Source organism: Lotus japonicus, chromosome 1 (assembly GCF_012489685.1).
Source record: "Lotus japonicus ecotype B-129 chromosome 1, LjGifu_v1.2".
In the NCBI taxonomy this organism is placed as follows: domain Eukaryota; kingdom Viridiplantae; phylum Streptophyta; class Magnoliopsida; order Fabales; family Fabaceae; genus Lotus; species Lotus japonicus.
Window position 1 is genome coordinate 1458334 of NC_080041.1, and position 22842 is coordinate 1481175.

The 22842-nt window shown below is 35.1% G+C and overlaps 1 protein-coding gene across 1 annotated transcript; it reads right to left on the minus strand.

Annotated features, from left to right (window-relative positions):
• Window positions 1-616: 616 nt before the first annotated feature.
• On the minus strand, window positions 617-2849 carry LOC130732947 (BTB/POZ domain-containing protein At1g55760-like). The gene is made up of 4 exons (XM_057584970.1): window positions 2454-2849; window positions 2031-2167; window positions 1647-1765; window positions 617-1472 (listed from the first exon to the last, which is right to left on the minus strand). The coding sequence occupies exons 1-4, from the start codon at window positions 2603-2605 to the stop codon at window positions 867-869; spliced, it is 1014 nt and encodes a 337-aa protein (XP_057440953.1). The 5' UTR covers window positions 2606-2849; the 3' UTR covers window positions 617-866.
• Between the last annotated feature and the right edge of the window lie 19993 nt (window positions 2850-22842).

Below are 22842 nucleotides of genomic sequence, written 5' to 3' on the forward strand. Positions count from 1 at the left end.
CACAATCCTTTCAACTCATTCAAAACTTCAGAAATCAGATCTTTATCTGCACCTTTGCATGAAGGCTTTGAAATCATCATGAATGTCAAATATTATACCAAACTTGACAAGATATTTTATGCAGCTCCTTTTCAGATTTGGAAGTTGATGTAGAGATGCACATTGGAGTATCTCAAGCACATTAGTAGTATCAATATCTTCCATAAGACTCTCATGACATGCCTTTCTGAAGTCACTAATGTCATAAAAATCAGCTGCACGAAGTAGTGCAAGCCTATGAGTCAGAAACTCATCATCTTTGATGATTCCATAAAGATAGTTTACAAGTGCCTGACAAGCTTCAAATGACATGTCTGTGATGTTTATGATGGAAAAATCATTCTCCTTGAGATTGTGTGAGAACATGGCACGGAAGACGGGTGATCTGGCGTGGAAGACTTGGAAAAGACAAGCAAACAGTTTTAATTGTAACCTTATGAGCCAAAATTTAGAGCTTAATTCCTGTGATGGTATATTTATTTTAGTGCTTTTAGGACATTTTATGGTTTAAATTTTTGTTGATAACAATTGAAACTATCAGAACTTAAATAAATGATGAGGAGAATAGTGAACAAACTTTGAATAGAATTTAGTATTTATATATGATGTGTATGTTCATTGAAATCAAGAAATAAGAATTAGAATAGCCTGAAATCAATAGTGCTACATACATATGTACATTGAAATCAAGAAAAAATCCATCTAAGAAATAAATAGAAAATTCATCAAAACAAATCCTGCATAACCCTGAAACTAAACAGCTTACTTTTGAGCATATGTTCAAATACTATCTTTCCTTCCTGTCCTAATTTGAAATTAGAAGATTTTCACAATCCTTTCAACTCATTCAGAACTTCATGGAAGACTTCAGAAATCAGATCTCTGTCTGCACTTTGCAAGAAGGCTTTGAAATCATCATGAATGTCAAATATTTTACCAAATTTCACAAGGTATTGCATGCAGCTATTCTTCAGATTTTGCAATTGATATAGAGATGCAAATTGGAGCCTTTCAAGCACATTGGAAGCATCAATATCTTCCATAAGACTCTCATGACATGCCTCTCTCAAGTCACTTATGTCATACTTGTCCGCTGCGCGGAGTAGTGCAAGCCTGTGAGTCAGAAACTCACAATCTTTGATGGTTCCATAAAGATAATTTACAAGTGCATTGCAATCTGCAAATGACATGTCTGATATGTTTATGATGGAAAGATCACTCTCCTTAAGGTTGTGTGAGAACATGCCATGGAAGACAGGTGACCTTGCAGCAAGGACAGCTCTGTGGGCTCTTATTCTTTCTTGAAATGAATTGGCATAGATTGTGATGTCTGTGTGGATGTTTTCTGTTAGCATTCGACCGAGACACTCGTTGGCTGTTGTGTTCGATCTTTGCTGCAAGAATCTAGGCCAGATCGAGCAAAGTGCTCCATCCTGTATTCAAATGAAAGTATATATATATCAATACTATGATTGTGCTTAAAGATATCAGTGATTTTCCTTCAAGTTTTAATAAAATGATTAATAGTGATGGTGACTATGATTACATATATCATTAAGTACCCTCATGTAGCAAATGCCAAAAAGGCAGCAAAACTAAAATGGTACCTTTGGGCATGTAGTCTTCAAATCCTGGAACTCAATGTCAATAATGAATTTTTTTGGCAGTGGAACCTCAATCATCCAAACATAGCCTTCGCTATTGCTAAGAAGCTTGTCTTTTATTTCTGCATTGATCATATTGAAGAAAATACAAGGAAATCAGATAATTGAATGATTAAAATTTCAAAATACTGAACTTTATAAACAGCAGATTAAGGAGGAATTCTGATGATGCAAGAAAGAATTCCATAAACACTTTAGCTATCTTCTGTTTTCCATTGTTAAAAACTTCATACTAAGTGGAAATTAATCAAATTAGAATCATATTCAATCAAATCTTCTATTTAATTATATGGTATCAACAAGTTAAATGCACAAAACTTTAATCACCTGAATGTACCAAGGCCTTGCTATTTCCAACAGAGCTAAGAACCCGAACGATGAAAGATGCAACCAGAGGATTATCTTTGGACAATTCCGGGTACAATTTAACATAGGAAACCCGGTTATTCTCCACTGATAAATGCCTTCATTTCAGAACAAAAATATAAACTTAGTAACAACAACTACAAAATAAAATGTCTTCAAACTAGAGAAAAACAATCTGAAGTTCTAAATTTTCTTTGCCCCCATTAAATTATCAAACATTTCTCAATGATTAAGGGATACCCCACTTCTTTTTGTGATTTTTAACAAGATTTTTCAGTGAAAGCTCACCCTCCCTCCCCTGCATCATGTGTTTGTGTTTTAGGAAAAAGCATGAACTGTTATTTGGTTTTGGTGGAAGAGATAGAAAGAGATCGAGTTACTTACCAGTTCCACATGGCTATCTTGAAAGGATCGGATTTGCGGTAAGTATTGGAGGCAAAGTTGTGGACTCTCCATTGTGCTAGACGACATGTTGTTTCCACCTTATATGCAGAAGAAGAAGAAGAAGAAGAAGAAGAAGAATCGTTGTTCATCATCCTCTCAGCAAAAGTTTAAGTGTTGCAGAGTGGTTTCAATTTCATGGATGCAATCCAACAAGAACAAATTCTCTGAGCTTTCTCACCTTTCAGTTCTTCTTGGTATATGGTTTTTGCTCTTCACATGAACATGCTCTCTGTTCTTGACTCTGTTTTTTTCTCTCTCTCTCTCTTAGTCTCACCTACCCTTTAATTCAAGTGACTCAACTAGATCTATTAAATAATCATCAAATATGCAAGGATATTACCAAAGTAAATTTAAGTCATTTGCAAGCTTTAAAGCTAAGATACGGATATATATGCACACTTAAGCTTTTCATATGCATCTTTTGATGATGCACCAATTTTAATCCCAATTAATGTTTGCAGGAGTTAAAAACCGTCTGAAATATGTATGTAGTTAGATGTATGCTAAAAACTATATATTCACATATTATTACTTATATAGTAATATAGTGTTAAAATTACTATAAAATACATTAAAAGATTTATGTGCGAAACACACCACTCATCACTCTGTTATGTATATATACACATCATTTTATTTAGGGATGGTGTCATGGTGATGATATGTGTATTGGCTGTTTTTAACGGTCTTAGGGTAACTGCCCATATAACTGGTGGATGTGGGAGATATATATACATGTTGACATGTTGTGTTGACACAATGACACTAAAGAAGGGAAGAGGATAGAAGGTACAGTTTTCTGTTGAGTCTGGTTTAAAGTTTGTAGTTTAAGGTTGTGGCACAAACGGTAAGAAATCAATTATTGATAGTATAATTTGACTAGATTGCCCTTATTTAATTTTACTAGTATGATGTGCAACTATTAAATTATACTTAGATAGAGAAAAATGTAATTAATAGATAAGAGTTATGGTTGGTTAATATGAAATGTGATAAGTGAGAGAAAATGTATTAAATGAGGGTATAGGTGGAAAAAAATGGGGAAAAATACATTAACATCCTAAAACAACAAATTATTTAGGATATTGAAATCATACTCAAAACTGCAAACTTTCTGGAAGAGAGGGAGTATAATATTTTACAGTCAAAAGTGTGCTTGGTCCTGACTTTTCTGTTGATCAGGTTGCTTGCTGGCATGAAAATGATAGAAAAAGAAAATTTGATAGTTTGTGGTTTGAAGCAAAGTATCAACATTCAACACACACAAGACTTGCCAAATCTGATTCATCTCCCTCTTATTTCATTTCTTGATTGAATGTCGACATCCTCTAGTGGGTCTTAAATTGCAATGGATTTAAACAGTCACAAATTGAAGAATGTATTAAAAAAAAAAATCTGCAGTGTGTACCGATTTAAACAGTCACAAATTGTCGCATATGTTTTGATGCCTATGAATCAGTGCTCAGGTCTTATACATTGAACATGACATGATCAGTATCCTAAGTTTTTTAAAAAACAAGAAAAAGGAAGAAACTACGTTGTTGTAGCAGTGATTCATTGAAATACGGAAAACGGGACAAGGCAAAGTGAATGGATTATGTGGCTGGGAAGGAAGGAATCAATAATCAAATTCCATCATTTCTTTTACTAATAAGGGACATTTATTTCGTTGACGGCCATGTGACAAGTTGCAAAAAGGGTTTTGCAAGTAGCATGAACAAGATAATGTTGTGAGTTTTTCCTTATATATATAATAAAAATGGATTAATATTTGATAGGTCAATTTATATTAGAATCAGAATGAGACTGAATTTTTTTATTTTTGTTCCAAAGAGAGACAATTCAATCAAGTTCAACAAATCAATCTGATCCTATGAATGTCTCTACCCTGATCAGTCATGAAAGGAAAATATATATATAATAACTGCTAGCTGATCCCCACTACACAGATTGATACAACAATAGAATTAAGTTGTAGTAGTATGATCTAGTGAGCAAATGATAATGTCGCTGAAGACCATTGGTGGATGCACGCCTCTAGTATATAGTAACATCTCATGCAATCACGCCTCTAGTTGGTGTTGGTAGGGCTAATAAAAAAATATACTCCAATGGAAATTAATCATACCAAAATTGTATATTTGGTTGGAGTATTAATACTACTTTATGACAATCAGGAAATACTTGATTCGTATCATTCACCGAAATTTGAATTCCTTCGTTCCTTCTCCAACTACAAGAGTTATAAATTACAATAATCTAAATATGGGAATTGAAGAGCTCGTTAGAAGTTATGATTCAAAATTCAATTCAAAGCAAATGAATGCTTAGAAAAAGAGAGTAAAATATGTGATGAAAGAAATGGGTTTTTACCAAACTCCCATATCAACTTGGAGGACAAAAAGAAAAGCATATATTGCAAATGTTAGATTTGAATTTGGGAGGCATAATTTAACCTAAAAGCTAACTGAAGAGTTGAAGGTTCCTCTACCATTTATAAATACTATTTATGTCATATCTCCAACCAATGTGAAACTTCTAATACATCCCTCTCATACGTTTTCTAAAATGTGAACAATGTCTTTCGGGAACCATAGCCTACTGCTCTTCCCTGACTCTGTCGGTAATTTTGACTGAACAATTTCTTTACCCATATCTTCCACCAAGTCATGTAATGTTATCTTGCTACCATTAATCCATAATCATTCATCTTTATAAGAGATTTTTCAACCAAAACTCCAATGTGATTTTTCATGCACGCACCATGAGCATGGAGTATATCCTCAACCTCCAGCAATGGATACGATTTGAAGCAACAAGAAATGTCAAGAAAAACACGCTTCTCTTCTCCTCTAAAGAATCAAAGCTTACTTTCAGTATTTTTCTGTCACGTGCCTGAGTATGATAATATGGATTCATGTATTACATATGTTATTTATTTGATGACTTCCGTTATGAGCTAAATATTAAGGATTTACTATGGTATTATATAAGTAAATAACTTTGAGAGCATGATTAATAGATTAGGTATGCATATGAGTTGCTGAAAAATCATTTCCGAAAAAGAGACTACGACATGTTTGGCATTGATGAAGAGCTTATGAGTACTTTCTGTTGCATTTTTTAAACCTCGTGTCTATTTTTGATGATCTGTTCCATGGTCTCATCCTTATTTACTGTCATCTTCAATGTTCTTTTTATGATAACTTATTTTATGTTAGCATGTTATTGAGATTGCTAGCAAGCATTATGCAAGGAAAAGTATCTCACAACTGGACTTTCCTTTACTACATCCCCTTCTAGTGAGTCAAGACATACATCATAAATTATTAGAATTTTATGTCAGAGTTTCTCAAAGGATATGTTACATGAAACTTTTTATAGTGATAAATGCATCATTTTTCTACCTTAGGATTTATTGATCATTCTTCTGAAGTCATCACGGTAAGTGACTTCTGTATATTTCCAGATGCAAAGCCATGGATAATTCAAGTACATGCAGTGTAAAGAATGAAAATATTATATAACTAATAATCTCTATAACTAATGAGTAATAAGTATTCCTTTACTTATTACCCATTAGTTATGAAGACTATGAATTACATAATATTTGTATTCTTTACCTTGCATGTACTTGAATTATCCTTGTATCTCGAAATATAGATCAGATTACAGTGATGACTTTAGATAAATGATCAATAAACCCTAAAGTAGAAAAATGATGCAACTAAAAAAAATTCCATGTAACATATGAAAAACTCGGACATGAAATTCCTATCATTTATAGTGTATTTCTTGACTCCCTAGAAGAGGATGTAGTAAAGGAAAATCCAACTGTCAAATATTTTTCCCTACATAACGCTTGCTAGCATTCTCTATAACATGCTACCATAAAAGAAAATATCAAAAAAAAACATTGAAGATGACAGTAAATCAGGGATGAGACACATGGAACAGATCATAAAAAACAAACATGAGGTTTAAAGAATGGAAAAGAAAGTACCCACAAGTTCTTCATTAATGCTAAATATGTCATACTCTCTTTTCCACAAAGGATTTGTCAGCAACTCATAGCGTATCTAATATGTTAATCATGCTCTCAAAGTTTTTTATTTATACAATACCATAGTAAATCCTTAATATTTAGGTCATAATGGAAGTCACCAAATTAAGTAAATAACATATGTTATACACTAGGCATGTGACAGGGGAAAATACTAAATTAATTAAAATAAGAATACTACTATCCCATTCCTTAGATACATTTTTCTCCTTAATTTGCATTTTGCAACATGTTTGTGAGTTTTAGTATCCAAAAACATTTTAAGATATTATTTTTAAAGGAGTCATATTTCTTGCAATGGTTCAACCTACATGGGTGGAAGGAAACTGCATGGTTTTTAAATATTTACAAACAAGTTGAAGTTAATTAAGATATCGAATTCTGACATTTCATTGACCTGAACTCTCACCAGCCACCACACAACATTATTTTCCAACAAGGACCAAATTTAGGATGCAGATAGAATTCAACGCCTACCAATCAGTAGTCACATCTAACTAGCTAAAATTAATTGGTTAACATAATGATAGGATTAACATGCATGTAATTGAAAAGATCATTTTGTAGACATTACAAAGTTCAAATCAATTCAACATTCTCTGGGTTTAAGCAATGAAGTGTAATTCATTTACAGTAACAGAATGCACTGGTTACCAGTTGATTATCATTCATCATGGTCTTTCCACATAAATCAAATGTTAAAATATTTGTACCTGTTGCGGTTGTTGTTTGGTCGTGATCCACTCTGCTGTAGGCGTGTTTTCTCTCTGTATTGAGATTAATAGCATCCCTTAATGCTATTATATTTAGTTCATTCATTTGGCTGTCCAAAAAAAAAGAAGAAAAAAAAAGTAATTAATTCACCAAAATTAAAAAAAAAATAGAAAGAAAGAAGATGGGAAGGAATAAGAGTCACCGTACGTGGTAATGGCACCGTGGAAGAGAATAAGAGGAAGAGCCATGGTTTTTTTATAGGCGAGGAAGAGCCATGGTGATGGAGTGAGTGAGTGAGTGAAGTGTAAGTGTGTAATTTATAGCTGCTACACGTAACTTCTTCCCATTTTTCAGTCGAAAAAATGGTGCTCCCTCTGAAGTATCCTCCAAATCTTTTGACTCTTTCTCACTGTTTGTTGATGCAGAGTAGCTAAAAGCGTGGAACTGGGTTCGGAAAAAATGCAAGAATTTTCGCTGCTCAACTTATGAATGGTTCAGCGTGGAATTTGATCTGTTGCATGACTGCGTGGAGTAGGAGTGTTTTTAGGATTGTTGTTAGGAACTTGGTTTTGCACTCTGCGTTTTCCTCTCTTCTGTTACAGCTTCGATCTTTCTTTTTTCTTTGTGTTGAGATACCATAGTATCTCACCTTTAATATATACATACATTATTTCCCTTAAAAAAAAAGATCGTAACTGACTAACCATACATCTGGTATAATGACATTTTTTTTGAAATTTGTATAATGACATTATACTAAGGTGACTTATGAAATACTAAAACACAAGAATACAAGGTATCTATCAACCATGCAATGAAACTCATGTGCATAAACAATTAACTATTTTTGCTTCTCCTATGAAAAATTAGGGTCCACCTAATATGCACCACTTTTTAGTGGTGTAATCTTGCACCACTATGTTAATTGTCTATTTTATCCTTGTTCAAAAAATTAATCCCATCAAAATCCACCCGGTAATACCAATATTTTTTTCTTTTTATAAAATAATTTTTTTTAACAGGAGTAAAATGGACAATTGGTATAGTGGTGCAAGGTTGCACCACTAAAAAGTGGTGCATATTAGGTGACACCGAAAAATTAACTATAAGAACTTTGACACCTTTTACAGGGAGTTTGGTAGAATGTATCTAAAATCATTTTAGAGAAAGTATGTGTGAGAAACTGATAATGTTGTATTTCCGTTTTTTTTATAAGCCAAGTAATTATATTAATATGGCACAAAGGGTGTCTCCCCTAGTATTACCGTATTTGGTATAGGTTTTGTAAAAATATTCTCAAGCATAATTTATTTCTAGGAAAGATCATTTCATTATACACATTTTATCACATTTAATTTCTATTCCCAAAATAAAAGATGAGAATGAAAGTTACATTTGAAAATAACTTCCAATTTCTACAATTTCATCACATATTTTTCTATTTTTTTTATTTTTAATATTTTGAATTAAACAAAATTTGAAAATATTTTAGGGAATGTAAAAAACCTACCAATTTAACTAAGAGTACATTATACTTAGGAATATAGCACTCCCGGAAATATAATTTCATACTTCTACTAAACGGCCCTTAAAGTTTACACTCACAACTATGAAGAGCAAGTTCAATCTCTTCAAAAGAAACAAGAGATTCGTCGTCTCCATGTGAATCTAACCATCAATAATTGTTAATAAAGAGATTAGATAAAATCATTGTAAACCTTAAGATTTTAGAGAAACCCAAGAAAATAAGTAACTTTGAAATCCTAAATATGGGCTCAAATCCCTCAAAATAATTCTACTCAAGTATAAATTGTGAGCTGAGCATACCTCAATGAAATAAAAAAGAAACTTTAAAAGAGTGCTAATTTCCCCATTCATGGCACTAATCCTAACGCAAAAAATTATAAAATATATCTTTTTTATTGAAATTCTACTCAATTTGATAGTGCGCTAACCAACACAATGGACAAAATGCAAATCGAATTTAAAGATATTTTAATGTTAGTTTAATCATTGTTTTAAAAATTTAAGTAATTATTTGCCAATCAAATAATAGCATTGAATAAGCATAAGTCAGAAACCTTTCTTTATTTTTACATTTGCTTTCTATTCTAGTGCACATTTACAATTTACTGATTCCATAAGCTAGCCCTGGCCACTGAGCGGCCACTAGTGTGCGCTGCGCCGGCCACTAGTGTGCGCTGCGCGGCCTCCTGCTCCTCCAAACCTTCAATTCTCATCAAAACATGCCTTTTTTTTAAAAAAAATCAAACAAATTGTATTATAAGGAAGTACAAGGATTGCTTCAACCCATAATACAACGGGGAACATATATGCAACTAGCGAGTTAATTTTTGTTTTTTTTTACTGGGATTTACTGCATTGCTTCAACAACATAACATAAAAGAATACGAAAATCAAAGTTGCATAGGAATTTGTACGTAGACCTATTCACTTGCAATTCATCCACTTTAATTGGGTAAATACAAAGATATATAAGAAGTGGTTAAAGAGGGGATTAAACGATCTTTAACATTTTCAGTTTAATATTTTGTGATTTTTTTGTAATTCTTTTTATTTTAATTATTAATATTAATTACTGTTTCAATTTTTTATTAATTACACGTGGAATTAAAATTGTAATTAAAAATTACACATGGCATGCCACATAGGCGTTGTTCTGCCACTAAGCAATCCCGCTAGAGCTCCACCCTCCGGCGAGGACTAATACAAAAATGCATGAATTGTTAGAGAGATATCGCTTAATATTTTTCGAGGAGAAACTAATTTCAAAACTCGCTACAAAGATAGACTAATTTGACCCTTAACCCTATATATATAATTCTCAAACAAGCATGACTCATGAACTACTATTACCAAAGGCTCCTCAATAAATGATTCTTTGTAGTTTATTCTACAAAACAAGTTGAGCTACAAGGATCACCTTTTTTTTATAAACTAAAAGACAATATATATGGGGTTACTAGGGGTACCCAGCCCTATACAGAAGAGAGAAAAAAAGAAAAAAAAAGAAACATGGAGGAGAAGGAAAAAACAGAGAAAGAAAACAGGGCAAGTGCAGAGGATGGGAGCACACTGCAGGAAAATTGAGGGAGGGTCAAGCCCAAGGCAAACCGCAAGACCGCTACACTCCCCATACTACAAGTATCACCTCAAATGGATTTATCAGTATAGTTTCCAAGATCTTAAATAGTTCCAGCTGGGTATAGAGAAGGTTTTGGAGGAATAATAATGCTTTCAATTTCTCCTTAGAGCATCTATACTTTGTTCATTGAAGGACGATCAGTAGGCCTGAGTTGTATACACCATAAAACAATAATGAACATCTTTTTCACATTATTCTTTTCCGGAGAGGTAACTACTCCAATTTCCATCTCCCTTTCTTCAATCTATTGATCATAAATCCAAAGGGGGAGAAAAGTTTGGCTTGAGTTATCTGTGTATGGATTCAACTTTCTTCTCCTATTTGCCATTTCCATCAAAAATAACATTCCAAAGCTATAAACATCAGCCTTATAGGACACTCCTCCACATTTTGATAAAACAGTTCTGGAGCCATATAGCCAATCATTACTCTTGCTGCAGTCAAAGTGACAATGCTATTGTCAATTGGATAAAGTCTTGCCAGACCAAAGTCTAAAATCTAAAATTTGCATATCACAACCTTGATGCAAATATGCAATACCTCGAGCAACTCCAAGAGATATTGTGTACATTTGGCTATAAGTTAGAGAAATACCATCTTCTTTTGAGGAAATATATCTATCAAGAGAGCCTTTGGGCATGAATTCATAAACAAGAGCACGTTTGGATGCCTCAACGCAAAACCTAATAAGGTGAACCACGTTACCATGATGTATTCTTCCTATGGTTGCGACTTCCCTGATGAATTCTTGCCCATTAGCCTTTGGTTTTCAAAGCATCTTTACACCCACAAAAAGTCCACTACGTAGCTTTCCTTTATAAACAAGTCCATAGCCTCCTTCACCGAACTTATCTTTAAATCCTCTAGTCATCTTCTTTATATCTTTGTATGAATACCTTATAGGTATGAGAGAGTTCCCTTGAAAAAAATCTTCAATATTTTCATAAACTGATGTATGTCACCTTCCATATATATGTATCAACTTCCCACTGAAAATTATGAGACCAAATATAAATCTCATTACAATGTATGATGCCACTACATATCCCCAGGGGCGGACCCACAGCCAAGTCAGGGGGCTCAGATGAACCCCCTGAAAAAAAAAATTCTACTTACCCCCTTGTATTGTTTTTTTTTGAACCCCCTGAGATTTTATGTTTGCACCCAGACCCCACTTACTCCTCCCTCTATCTCTCACACTCACAGACTCAGGCTCACACCCTCTCACTCACGATTCACGCTCTCACCCTCTCGCACTCTCACTAGGTCTGGCCGTCATCACGACACGGCGCACCACCATCACGCCACGCCACGCCACCACCGTCCACCAGTCCAGCCGCCCCTCTGCGGCTCTACCCTAGGTCTGGTTGATTTCCCGAAACTTAAATCTAAGTGTTTTTGTTATCTCGCCCAACGTACCCGTCGCGCCGTTCGCCGCGCCTCTCAGGACTCATCGCTGTGCCGCGCCTCCGAGGCTCCACCGCGCCATGCCAGACTTCCAGGACCCATCGCTGTGCCGCGTCTTTCCGCGCCTCCTAACACCCACCGCCTTGTATCGCGCCTTCTGACACCCACCGCCTTGTTGCGCCACTCTCCTCTTTTCACTCAGGTAACGCTCTTCTCTCGCTCACCCGTCCTCTGCTTTCCACGTTTGGCATTGAGAATTGTTTAGTATTCAATTTTCAAAACTCTCAGCTAGTAATCATGGAAGCCCCATTATGAACAAGTGGTTGCTGTTTCAAAATCCCTTACGATTTAAGTTTCGCAATTTATGATCCAATTTTTAATTGTTCTGTTCACAATTTCTGATTTGATTTTTCTTGTTTAATTATCATGCATCTCATACAGTTTTTGCTGCTTTTCAGACATCATTTGGTGAAGAAACTTTAACATTTGGTGAAGAGCCATTTTCCTGTTATTGAAATGAACTTTGTTTCAATTTTGATGTTGTTATAAAAAAATTCTGGGTACTTTCAATATGACGAGCGAATTGTAAAATGGTTGTTGCTTAATTTTACAAGTTAATTTTAGTTTTGTGTACAGCCAATGAATTCTTTCAATGCACTGCTTTGCTTATCTATTGAATTTTTTTGGAGACAAGATACTAATTCTGCCAATACCTGTGATTAAACTTCGCTGTTGAACTCTTTGGTTAGCATTGAAATTTATTGATGTTGAATCTGAAACTATAATATTTGCTATATACAGTCCATCATTCAGGAACTATAAGTGACATTCTTGTGGAAGATGGAAAACCTCAGCCCCCATTTGTGATTGAACCATAGAGATTTGAAGTTGAGCTTCCACTTTGTAATCTGATTGAGTTGTATAATTTTTGTTTTACTTACTCATATCCTTCAGTATTTTGAACTTTCGGTGTTTTACTTTCATGTAAAAGATCCCATAAAACTTGATCATTATATAGTTCCATTGATGCTTTGTATTCCACTATTCATCCCGAGAAAGAGTGTATGTTAGTTCCATTGATGCTTAGTGTTCCTCCTATGTAAAGTGTGTTTGTTAGTTACTTACATTGAAAGTGATGTATTCAATAACATTGACTCTGAGCTTGTTGTTCAACGATTTCAGAATATGAAATCGCGTATAGGACAACTATGATTTGTATAATTTATGATGTATAAACATATTACAGTTGTTTTTAATTATATTTTTATTGATGTGCTTCTTTGAAAAATTTGAACCCCTGACCTCGGGGTCCTGGATCCGCCACTGCATATCCCATGACTCTTCCTGTCTCAAAACCGGGTTGACCATCCTCAATACCACTAGATTGTATATAGTCGTGCCAAGAAAGTACATGATTCAAAATTAGGAGAAAAAACCCAAAAAAGTTAAACGTAGACTTTTACCTATTTTTGACACATTTAATAACAAGCATAGCAAATTAAAAAGATATTAGTAGTGTCCAAATGATATTGTGAAAACTTGAATGAAGTAAAATATTACCTCTGGCAATCCCGAGTATAATATCTGCAAATAAAAATAATTTACATAGTCAACAAATAGAAGCTATAACATACAGAAGACTACAATTTTACGCCAGAAATTAAGAATAAGTAGTAACCATTGCTTATGTTTTTTTTTTGAACTTACCATTGCTTATGTTGATCACATGAAAATAAATTTATATTATTTTAAATTTAGATGTTTAAGTTTATATGATAATATTGGAAGTTTGGAACACAATATTTATATATGAACTAATGAAACAGAAAGTCATATTTATACATATACATGAATATTTACCAAAAGATATATATACATGAATATTTTTATATCAGGGTTGTCTGAATGGTCCATGATAAAGTTTGGGTTAAATAACCCATCATCCAATCACATTGAAGATAAGTGAGTTGGAATTTCTATATTTTATTTATTAATTTATTTCCAACTCACTTATCTTCAATGTGATTGGATGATGGGTTATTTAACCCAAACTTTGTCATGTGTCACAATATTACTTTTGACTTTTGAGTGCCGCCAAACCATCCAAGCGGTCGTTTTGACAAGCACCGCTGCCGTTGCTGACATTCTCTCTCAACCAGATCGCCAACTTCCTCTTCACCTTCGCAACTTTTCTTTGCTTCTGACCAATGTCGCATCAACGTCCTCTTCAACCGATATGAGCCGCCGCCGCCGAAACCAGTGGCCAAGGCAGACTTTTAAGTTGACAGGGGCCAAAATTAAATAAAAAATATACATATTTGTAAAGTCACGTATACACTTTATCTTTAAAACATTGACAAACTATTAATTGTCATATAAAGTATTTATCTCTTTCCTCTTTCTATCCCACTTTAATAGTCTACCATCATCAAGCATACACAAATTTTTATTGTTTATATATTGAGATTTAAGTAAAGAAAATTTCTATATTGAGAAAATGCGCGCAAAGAAAATATGGCACCATCATTTGTATACCCGTGTTCAATCACTTAATTTAGAGATGTAATAAATTGTTCATTTTTAATTGTTTTTTAAGAGAGTTACAAAATTATGGGGGTGGCCTAGGCATCTGTATGCCACCCCTGGCCGAAACAACCGCCTCCGACATCAACCATAAGCCAAGACTACTGTCCTCTTTAAACTTGCTTTCAATTTTAATCTGTGTTTCCTTTGTTATTTATATTGAAAATTTAAATCTCATTGGAGTTTCTTTATTTCTTGTTATCGTGATTGGTTTACGGTGGTAGCGTTTGCAGCGGAGAATTAGTTCAACCGACGGTAGTTTCTGGGAGCTGTTACCGTTCTGTGTCATGAATAGATGGGGAGGATGGATGCAGTAAAGTCTCTTGGTTAATGGAGGATGGATGTAAGTCATTTGAAGATGGGGTCCGTGGTGCTAAGGATCATATTTCCAGGTTTTTTATTGGGAGACAAAGAGGTCGGCCTAATAAAGTCACTAAAAGGGAAGAAAAAAATAACGGTCTTCGGTTGTTGATTCTGATGTTGTAAACCTATTGGTTAGATTTTAGGTTTTATGTTTTATTGTATTGGTTATTGCATAGAGGGTTTCAAAAGCACTTCTAGGGGATGCTGTATTATCCCAATGGATTTTTTCTAGGAAATTTTAATGAGGCACGTTCACTAGGTGTGGTCTTCAGGATGGTTTTGTTTGGTTGGGTTTCACTTATTTGTCCTATTTGTGAGAGGGTTGTTCTCATGAAATTTCCTTATCTAATAATATATATCTTTTGTTTTTTAAAAATTACTTTATTTACACATCAAAATATATATATATATATATTATTTATATTAATTTTAAAATGATTTTAATTTTAAATATTTTAATTTATTTCAATCGGTTTATCACAAAAAAATAATTTTTTTATTTTTTTAATTTTTCATGTTCTTATGACGACAACGTGTTAATAAAAAGTAACATTATAATATAATTAATAAATAACTTTATGTTTATTAAATTAATAAAATTTGTCTGGCCGGTGTAGTGATGACAACTTCATAGGAGTTTAGTTTCTTAGTAATATATCTTATTTTTTATTTTTTATATTTTTTAAATATAAAACGACATTGATGAATATAAGGATAAAATTAAAAGGAAAATAAATTCAATAACTATTTACCAGAATTTTTTTTAAATGGAATGTATATTATTAATATAAGAAGCTTGAGCCAATAACAACTCAAGGCAAGAACCAGGTACAATGTGATCTGAACTTGAACAAGGAGACCAAAGAACAACCTGATCTGAACAAAATAAACCCACCACCATCCCACAGAATGACATTAAACGAAATCCTAAGAAGGAGTCGCATTAAAACCTTGATAGGTAAAACCCAGTGGGAAAAAAGCCAAGCAAGAAAAAAGAGTACCACGATCTTGAGATAGCCATTATGAACCTGAATACAATGATATAACATCCCTTGACTTAGTATAAAAACTCAAAACCTCCGGCATACAATAAAACCTCAAAACATGGACGTCCTCCAGCAGCAAAAACACCAACAGAGTTATCTCTAGCAATCACGTCAGCAAACACATAGCAGCAACATTTCTGCATAACAACAAAAACAGCAGCCAACATCAACAACAGCAGCCAACATCAACAACATCAACCCCGCTTCAGCTACAGTAAAATTCCCACAACAGCAAATAGCAGCAACAATAAACGACAATGAAATGCAGTAGTCGCCAACAACTTTCAACACGACCACAACATTTTAAATGGCAACATCTGCTACATACAACAAACATAAAAGCAACACAAAAAAATTGCAATTACAAAAGTACTCAAACCAAAGAGCGACCCTCATAAGTCCACACCGGTTCTGAAACAAAGCATCCTTGCTTTGCCTCAAAGCATACCCTCCGTTCCACCACTGTGTGAGGACCATAAACAGTTCCCACCAGATTCATGTGTAAGCTCAGCGTCCAAGAAGAGACTGTACGCTAACGCTGATCATTCAATTTGGTGTCCTGAAGCAACAAAATTTCTGGCCTCAGCTAAAAACTGCTATTCTCACTGCTTCTCTTTTCGTAGGTCATCCTAACCCTCGAACATTCCATGTGAACCAAGGACCTGACATATCAAGTGAGATGGGGATGGTTCTGTCGAATTTGGGCCTCTAAACCTCGAAGCATCAACGCTTCCGAACCTCGAGGTTTCAATCCCAGTTGCTTACCAATCAACCAAGTTCTCTGCGCCCGTGTTGTCAACCAACTATTTACCAGATTGACAAAGTCTTCGAAAATATTTGTAGCACATATGAGAAAAAAAAAAAGGAAAAAAGACAAAATCCTCCTTACATTCAAGAAATATGCGCCCCTTTGACAGAGTTCCTAATTTATACGAACAACAATGATATATACACACCTCATATGTTATACACTTCATTTTCACCTATTTTTATTTCTATCTCTCTCCTCTTATCATCTATCATATCTTATACTTTTTTTCTCTTGTTTTTTCTTTTCTTCCTATCTCTCTCATCCTCCACCTCTTTCCACCTCAAAGATGAGGTGTGGACAAATAATTATCCTTATACGAACGTTTCGCTGTCACAAAGAAAGAATGATAATAAATTAATAAGTGATTGAAAAATTAGTTATATATTGAAATAGAAGGTGAAATTTTCATTTTCTATGAATACATAAAGGGGTTGTATAAATTATCCAAGAAAAGATTGGGTTAAATAACTCAATATCCAATCACATTGAAGATAAGTGAGTTGAAATTTCTATATTTTATTTATTAATTTATTTCCAACTCATTTATGTCCAATGTGAAGCACCAAATTAATTAATTAGTTGGATAATTGTCAAAAAAACTTATTAAACAAATTAATTAAAATATTATCATGATTATGGAGTCACAAATATCTAATAAAAGAGTTATCGTTATACCTTATATTCTACTTTATTTGTCTTATTGTCAATTAAGGTTTGTAACTTATATCCTACTCTATTTGCCTCATGGTTTATACCTGACCCAATTACTTATTTTTTTTAAAAAAATTTAATTTCTTCTTCATTTATGAGGTTCATTTTGACAATTAAAATCATTCAAATATTCAGACCGTAATGAAGAAATTACTCTACTTAATATTCATATGTTTTTTCGTTGATTCCAAATACCCTCATTAGGACACCATATTGTTTGAGCTAGGAACATATATCATGGTGAGTTTAGGGAAAAAAAAATATGTTAAAACTATGAGGATCATCACATCATCACATTACGGTAAAGAGCAAACACAAGCGTGTTGAACACCACATCTTTCACCCCAAACCTTAAAATATTAAGTGTATGAATCACTTACTTATAAATAGCTCAAAATTGTCATTTTCTTTCTATGTGAGACTTACTCACACTTGATAGTGTCTTTCATAATTATTTGAATGAACTTACTAAAATTAACACAATTGGTTTCTTTGAGGTTGAAGTGGAGATCGGCAACCAAGTGGCGTTGAATTCATGCAAGAGCACTAGGAAGAATGTTTCTTATTAAGCTGAAGTTATAGCCGATGCTTTTAGAATTTCTCAGTCTTTTCGTTTCTTTAAATTAGCTTATGTTCCTAGATCAAGCAATTTGGCGGTAGACTTTTTAGCCAAACTTGCTATAAGTGATTACTATTTTGTTGGGATTGAGGAACACCCTGTCGGTTTAGACGGTGTTCTTTCCTCTGATTTGCTTTCGATTCATTAATTAATGAAAGTTAGCTTTGATCAATCTCTCTCTAAAAAATTTCCCTCACTTACTTTCTCTCCTTCTCTCGCGATCTAGGGTTTGTTGGGGTGGCCGTCACCGCGCCGCCGCCACCCCCACTCGTCTCTTTGGCTTCTTATTCTACTTTCCTTTTGTGCTTTTCATAAAGAACGGTGCATCATGCCTCTCTGCTGCCTTTGGCCTTTACCCTTTTGTTGTCTCTGCCAGCCGCCTGCCTCTTCTCTCCGTCCTTGGCTCTTGCGCCGTCCTTCCCCGTCCGTTGTTGTCTTCCTCGACGAGGTTTGTTCGCGTGTTTCGCGTTATTGCTCAGTTCATTTCAGATCTGAGACGGTTTGGTGTTTGGGTTTCGTTTCTTCTGGGTTTTCTCCCAGGGTCGTTGTTGTCCGAAGGGGCTAGTGGTGGTGACAGGTTTGGTTGCGTCCTTGATGGGTGAGGGGGTTTGTGCCGCGGGCTCGCAGCAAGGAGTTCTGTTCTCCTCCTTTACAGGTCTCTGCAATCGCAAAACCCCACGGCGCACGGCTGGGGACATTGTGTTCCTCAGGCGTTGATTTTTGTTTGAAGGAGCTGAAGGTATTTTGGAAAGTAGTGTCAGTTTGGTTTTACTTTCATCTTCAAAGACGTTACGGCGACCCACCTCTCTCCCACTTGTGTTGGCGACATTCTCGGCTTTCAGATCTATAGTGGGGAGCCTTTGGCGCACCGCCACGGTGGATGTCTCGTGGTTTTTGGCTGGTGGTGTTGTTGCTGCTGTTGTTTCGTCTGTCGCTTTGGGTGTTTGCTTCTGGTGTGCTGTGTTTGTGTTTCTGCAGGTTTGAGTCTGGCTATGCTTGAGCTTAGTGAAGGTCTAGAAGCAGTGTTGGAATTGATGTATGCACATGTTCGTGTCGTAGTCTTTATCGTTTTATTTTCTCTGTATTTGGGTCTTTGCTTTTGGGTCTCAGCTCTATGGCGTGCGATGGGTCTTGTGTTGCGATCGACATAGGTGGTTCCCTCTTGCAAGTGTCGTGCGACGCTTATAAATGATCTGAATGCTATCGATTGGATTATGAAGGAAGTTGCTTGCGTGGGAGTGACTCATACACTTAGAGAAGCAAATGGTGAGGCCGATGAATTAGCAAAGTCAGGGTGCGATAGAATTGAACCAATCTGGGAGAAGCTGAACTGAATTTTCTTTACTCTATGACTATATATATTTTACTGCATGTTTTCGTTTCAGCTCCTCTGCCAATGGTAGTGTTTCCCTGCACTGGTATTTGCTCATTATGCTGTGATCATGAAGCTGTGTTATTTGCTAGTTCCTACTGTTTGGTATCCTAGCTGATTGGTCTACTGAAGCTTGGCTCATGGCTTTCTATAATGGAGGGGAATTGTTTGAAGGCTGCACTCTCTTGAATGCTTTGCCCCCATTATTATTCTCAATTTCTACCCCTTGTAATGCTTTCTGTTATGCATCTTCGCAATTTTTCTTTTTGCTGTCTATGTGGTCCTTTGTGTGGAACTTTGGTGCTGCATCTTGTACTGTTTCTTTGAGCTACCTTCTTGCTCTTGGTTACCTCTCCATAACAATAAAGTTTTGCTTTCAAAAAAAAAGTTGTTGTCGACTTTATTCGGGACCATTCTCAGTGCTTAATTGCTTTATTCGATCGGGTAGTTTTTTTGTGGGTTTCTTACAGGTTGTTAGGGGTTTTTGCTGTAGTGGCTGAGTTTATGCCGGCTTTTGTTGGCTTGATGTTTGTACCCATGTTGAGAGGATTTTTTCTCAACTTTATCCTTATTTATATATCATTTAACTTTCAAAAAAAAAAAATTAATGAAAGTTCATTTCCCATAAAAAAAAAGTTGCAACATAAAATTGTTGGAACCACTATCATATTATACACTATTACCGGTGGTTTCTAAAGTGAAGAGTAAAACAAAAGTTTAGCGGGGTTTAAAATCACTGCAAGAAAAAGTGTAGTTTTGTGGCTATTTGTACAGCTTTCAGAGATTTTCCTACCATTTTTTATATACTTTACATTTTGTGGCGGTAAAAAAGGACACAATCTGTATATCAGTATATGATGATGATTGGCGTTGTATGTATGTACACACATGTACGTCACAAATCATTAATTGTTGTGATCACTACAAAAATAATTTTTAGTGTCGGCTCTATACACTTAGTGATCATCTTTAATACCTACTAATTGTCCTTTGGCAGTCACCATTCCCGCCACCTTCCCATCATCCCATGTGCCACATAATTGTTTGTGGCGGTTTCTCTCTAATCGCTGGTTTTGAATTCCAGAAGCAGGATCATTGAAAACTGACTTAGCATGAATACCAATAGTTTATGATTTCAGATCATTGAATGAATTAAATGAATCATAACAAATGTCTTTCCTGTTCACATGCTTTTAGCACTGCCATATATTAAGACTAGGCTTAATTGCACTTTTGGTCCATGATGTTTGACCTTTGTGGAATTTGAATTCCCTTTGTTTAAAATGAGCGATTTTGATCCACTAGAGATTAATTTGTGACAATTGAGTCCTTCTGTTAGTTGTCATCCAATTCCAAACGGAATATTCTTATTTTGATTCATTTTTACTAATTACATCCCATGTATTAAGACACATCAGTAAATAAATAAAATAAAAAAGAAAATAAATAATAATAATAATATAAATTAACTGAAAAAGAGATTAAACCCATCATCAACCCCTTTCCCTTCACTTTGCAAACCTCGTAAAAAAACCATATGGCAGCACCCTCCATTTTCATCCTTTCATAAACACCCAGTAACCAGCCAAGCCAAAATCAATCTCTGCCGTAACCCATAAAGCGTACCCGAACCAAGATCTATGTCGTAATCAATCCCGATCGCGGAAGTGACCTCGCCGGAGACGTCATCCACTGTGCCGGAGGCGTCGAATCCCTTCGAAGCTCTAACCGGATCTACCATATCTGCCACTCTGCCCACCACAGCAAGTCGCACCTGCACCGCCGTCCCGCGACTTCACAACCATCGAATAACGCCTGGTTGCCGCCGCATTCTCTGTCAAGCTCCTCACCGCTGTCACCACAACAATCTCTTCATAACAAGTCTCATTTCCACGAATGTTACCTCATGTCCAGAAAATACCCAAGCCAAAACTCAGATTGGAAAGTAAGAGGATGAGGGTGGTGAAGCGTTTCACCTAATTTCCAGAAGATCCATTGATTGCACCTGGGTTTTGATTGAACGGAAAAAGGGTGAGAAACTGGGTTCTATTGCAAGGGAAAAGGGTTTCGATTGCATGGTTCGACCCTGTGTTGTCGCGCGTGTTCCCTTCGACAAGGATCTGTTACTTCAACATCGGGGTTATGGTGATGGATTTTGTGAAGTAGAGGAAAGGGGACTACAAGAGGAGGATCAAGAACTGAATGGAGTTGCAGAGGGAGAAGAGGATCTATGATTTGGGTTCTCTCCCACCTTTTTTTGCTTGTTTTTTGCTGGGAATGTTGAGGTTATTAATAATAGGTGGAAGATGAAGACTTTAGTTTTGTGGGTTTGGGTTTTCTTGTGTGGTTTTAATTTTCTGGGTTAGAGTTATGATTTTTTGGGTTTTGTTTATGCAGATGAAGATAAGCATAAGGATGAAGATGAAGATTCAATCTGTTGCCTTCCCTTTCTTTGTTACATTTTTTTTTGATAAAAAAAATGTTTTAATTTTTTTTATCTACATGGCATCTAAGTGGTAAAATATGTCAGGCCATGTCATTAATGAGTGCCACGTGTGTAAATTCTGTTTGAAATTAGACGGCAACTAACAGAAGGATTCAATTGTCACAAATTAATCTCTGGTGGATCAAAATTGCTCCTTTCAAACAAAGAGGATTCAAATTGCACAAAGGTCAAACATTAGGGGCCAAAAACGCAATTAAGCCTTAATACTACTTTATTGCAATCAGAAAATACTTGTTTCGTATCACTCATCGGAATTTGAATTGCTGTGGTACAAGGTTGGGAAATACATTTCCGAGAATGTAGAGGTAGGGAATCATATTCCCGTGTTTGTTATAAGGTTGGAAACTGAATGTCCAGACATAAAACATTCCCGGGAATGACATAACTTCCATAACTTCCGTCATTTGATTCCCATGAAATGGGTTGGGAATCTTGCATTCCCATGGGAAAGTGAATGTAACTTTCCACTACTCACAAATTTCATCATATTGTTTTTTATCATTTTAAATTTTTGAATTTTTAAATTAAAAAAAATTTAAAAAAATATTCTTGCGAATCCTAAATCCTAACCAAACACACATAAGTTTTACCCGGGGGCGGACCTATGTTGTGGTGAGGGGGTTCATCTGAACCCCCTGAACCAAAAAAATTGCACTTAATTTCTTATATAATTTTTTTTTAACCCCCTGAAAATTTTAAATTATAGTAGTAGACTAAGTTTTGCACCTATTTGCACCAAAGACCCACCTATTTGCACAACTATGACTTGTATAATTTCTCATGTATAAACATATTAAAATTGTTTTTAATTATATTTTTACCGATGTATTTCATTTGAAAAATTTGAACCCCCTGACCCCGGGGTCCTGGATCCGCTACTGGTTTTACCCATGAATGATAACAATCAGACTCCCAGGAATATTATGCCCGGGAATGTATTTTCCAACCTTCTACCAAACGCCTGGGAA

Excerpts from the sequence above, each read along its gene's own strand:
- LOC130732947 (XM_057584970.1), bottom strand. The coding sequence starts at position 2,605 with ATGATGAACAACGATTCTTCTTCTTCTTCTTCTTCTTCTTCTTCTGCA. Across the intron at positions 1,766-2,030 it reads CAAGGCCTTGGTACATTCAG|AAATAAAAGACAAGCTTCTT; the intron begins GTGATTAAAGTT and ends TGATCAATGCAG. Across the intron at positions 1,473-1,646 it reads TGAAGACTACATGCCCAAAG|GATGGAGCACTTTGCTCGAT; the intron begins GTACCATTTTAG and ends ATTTGAATACAG.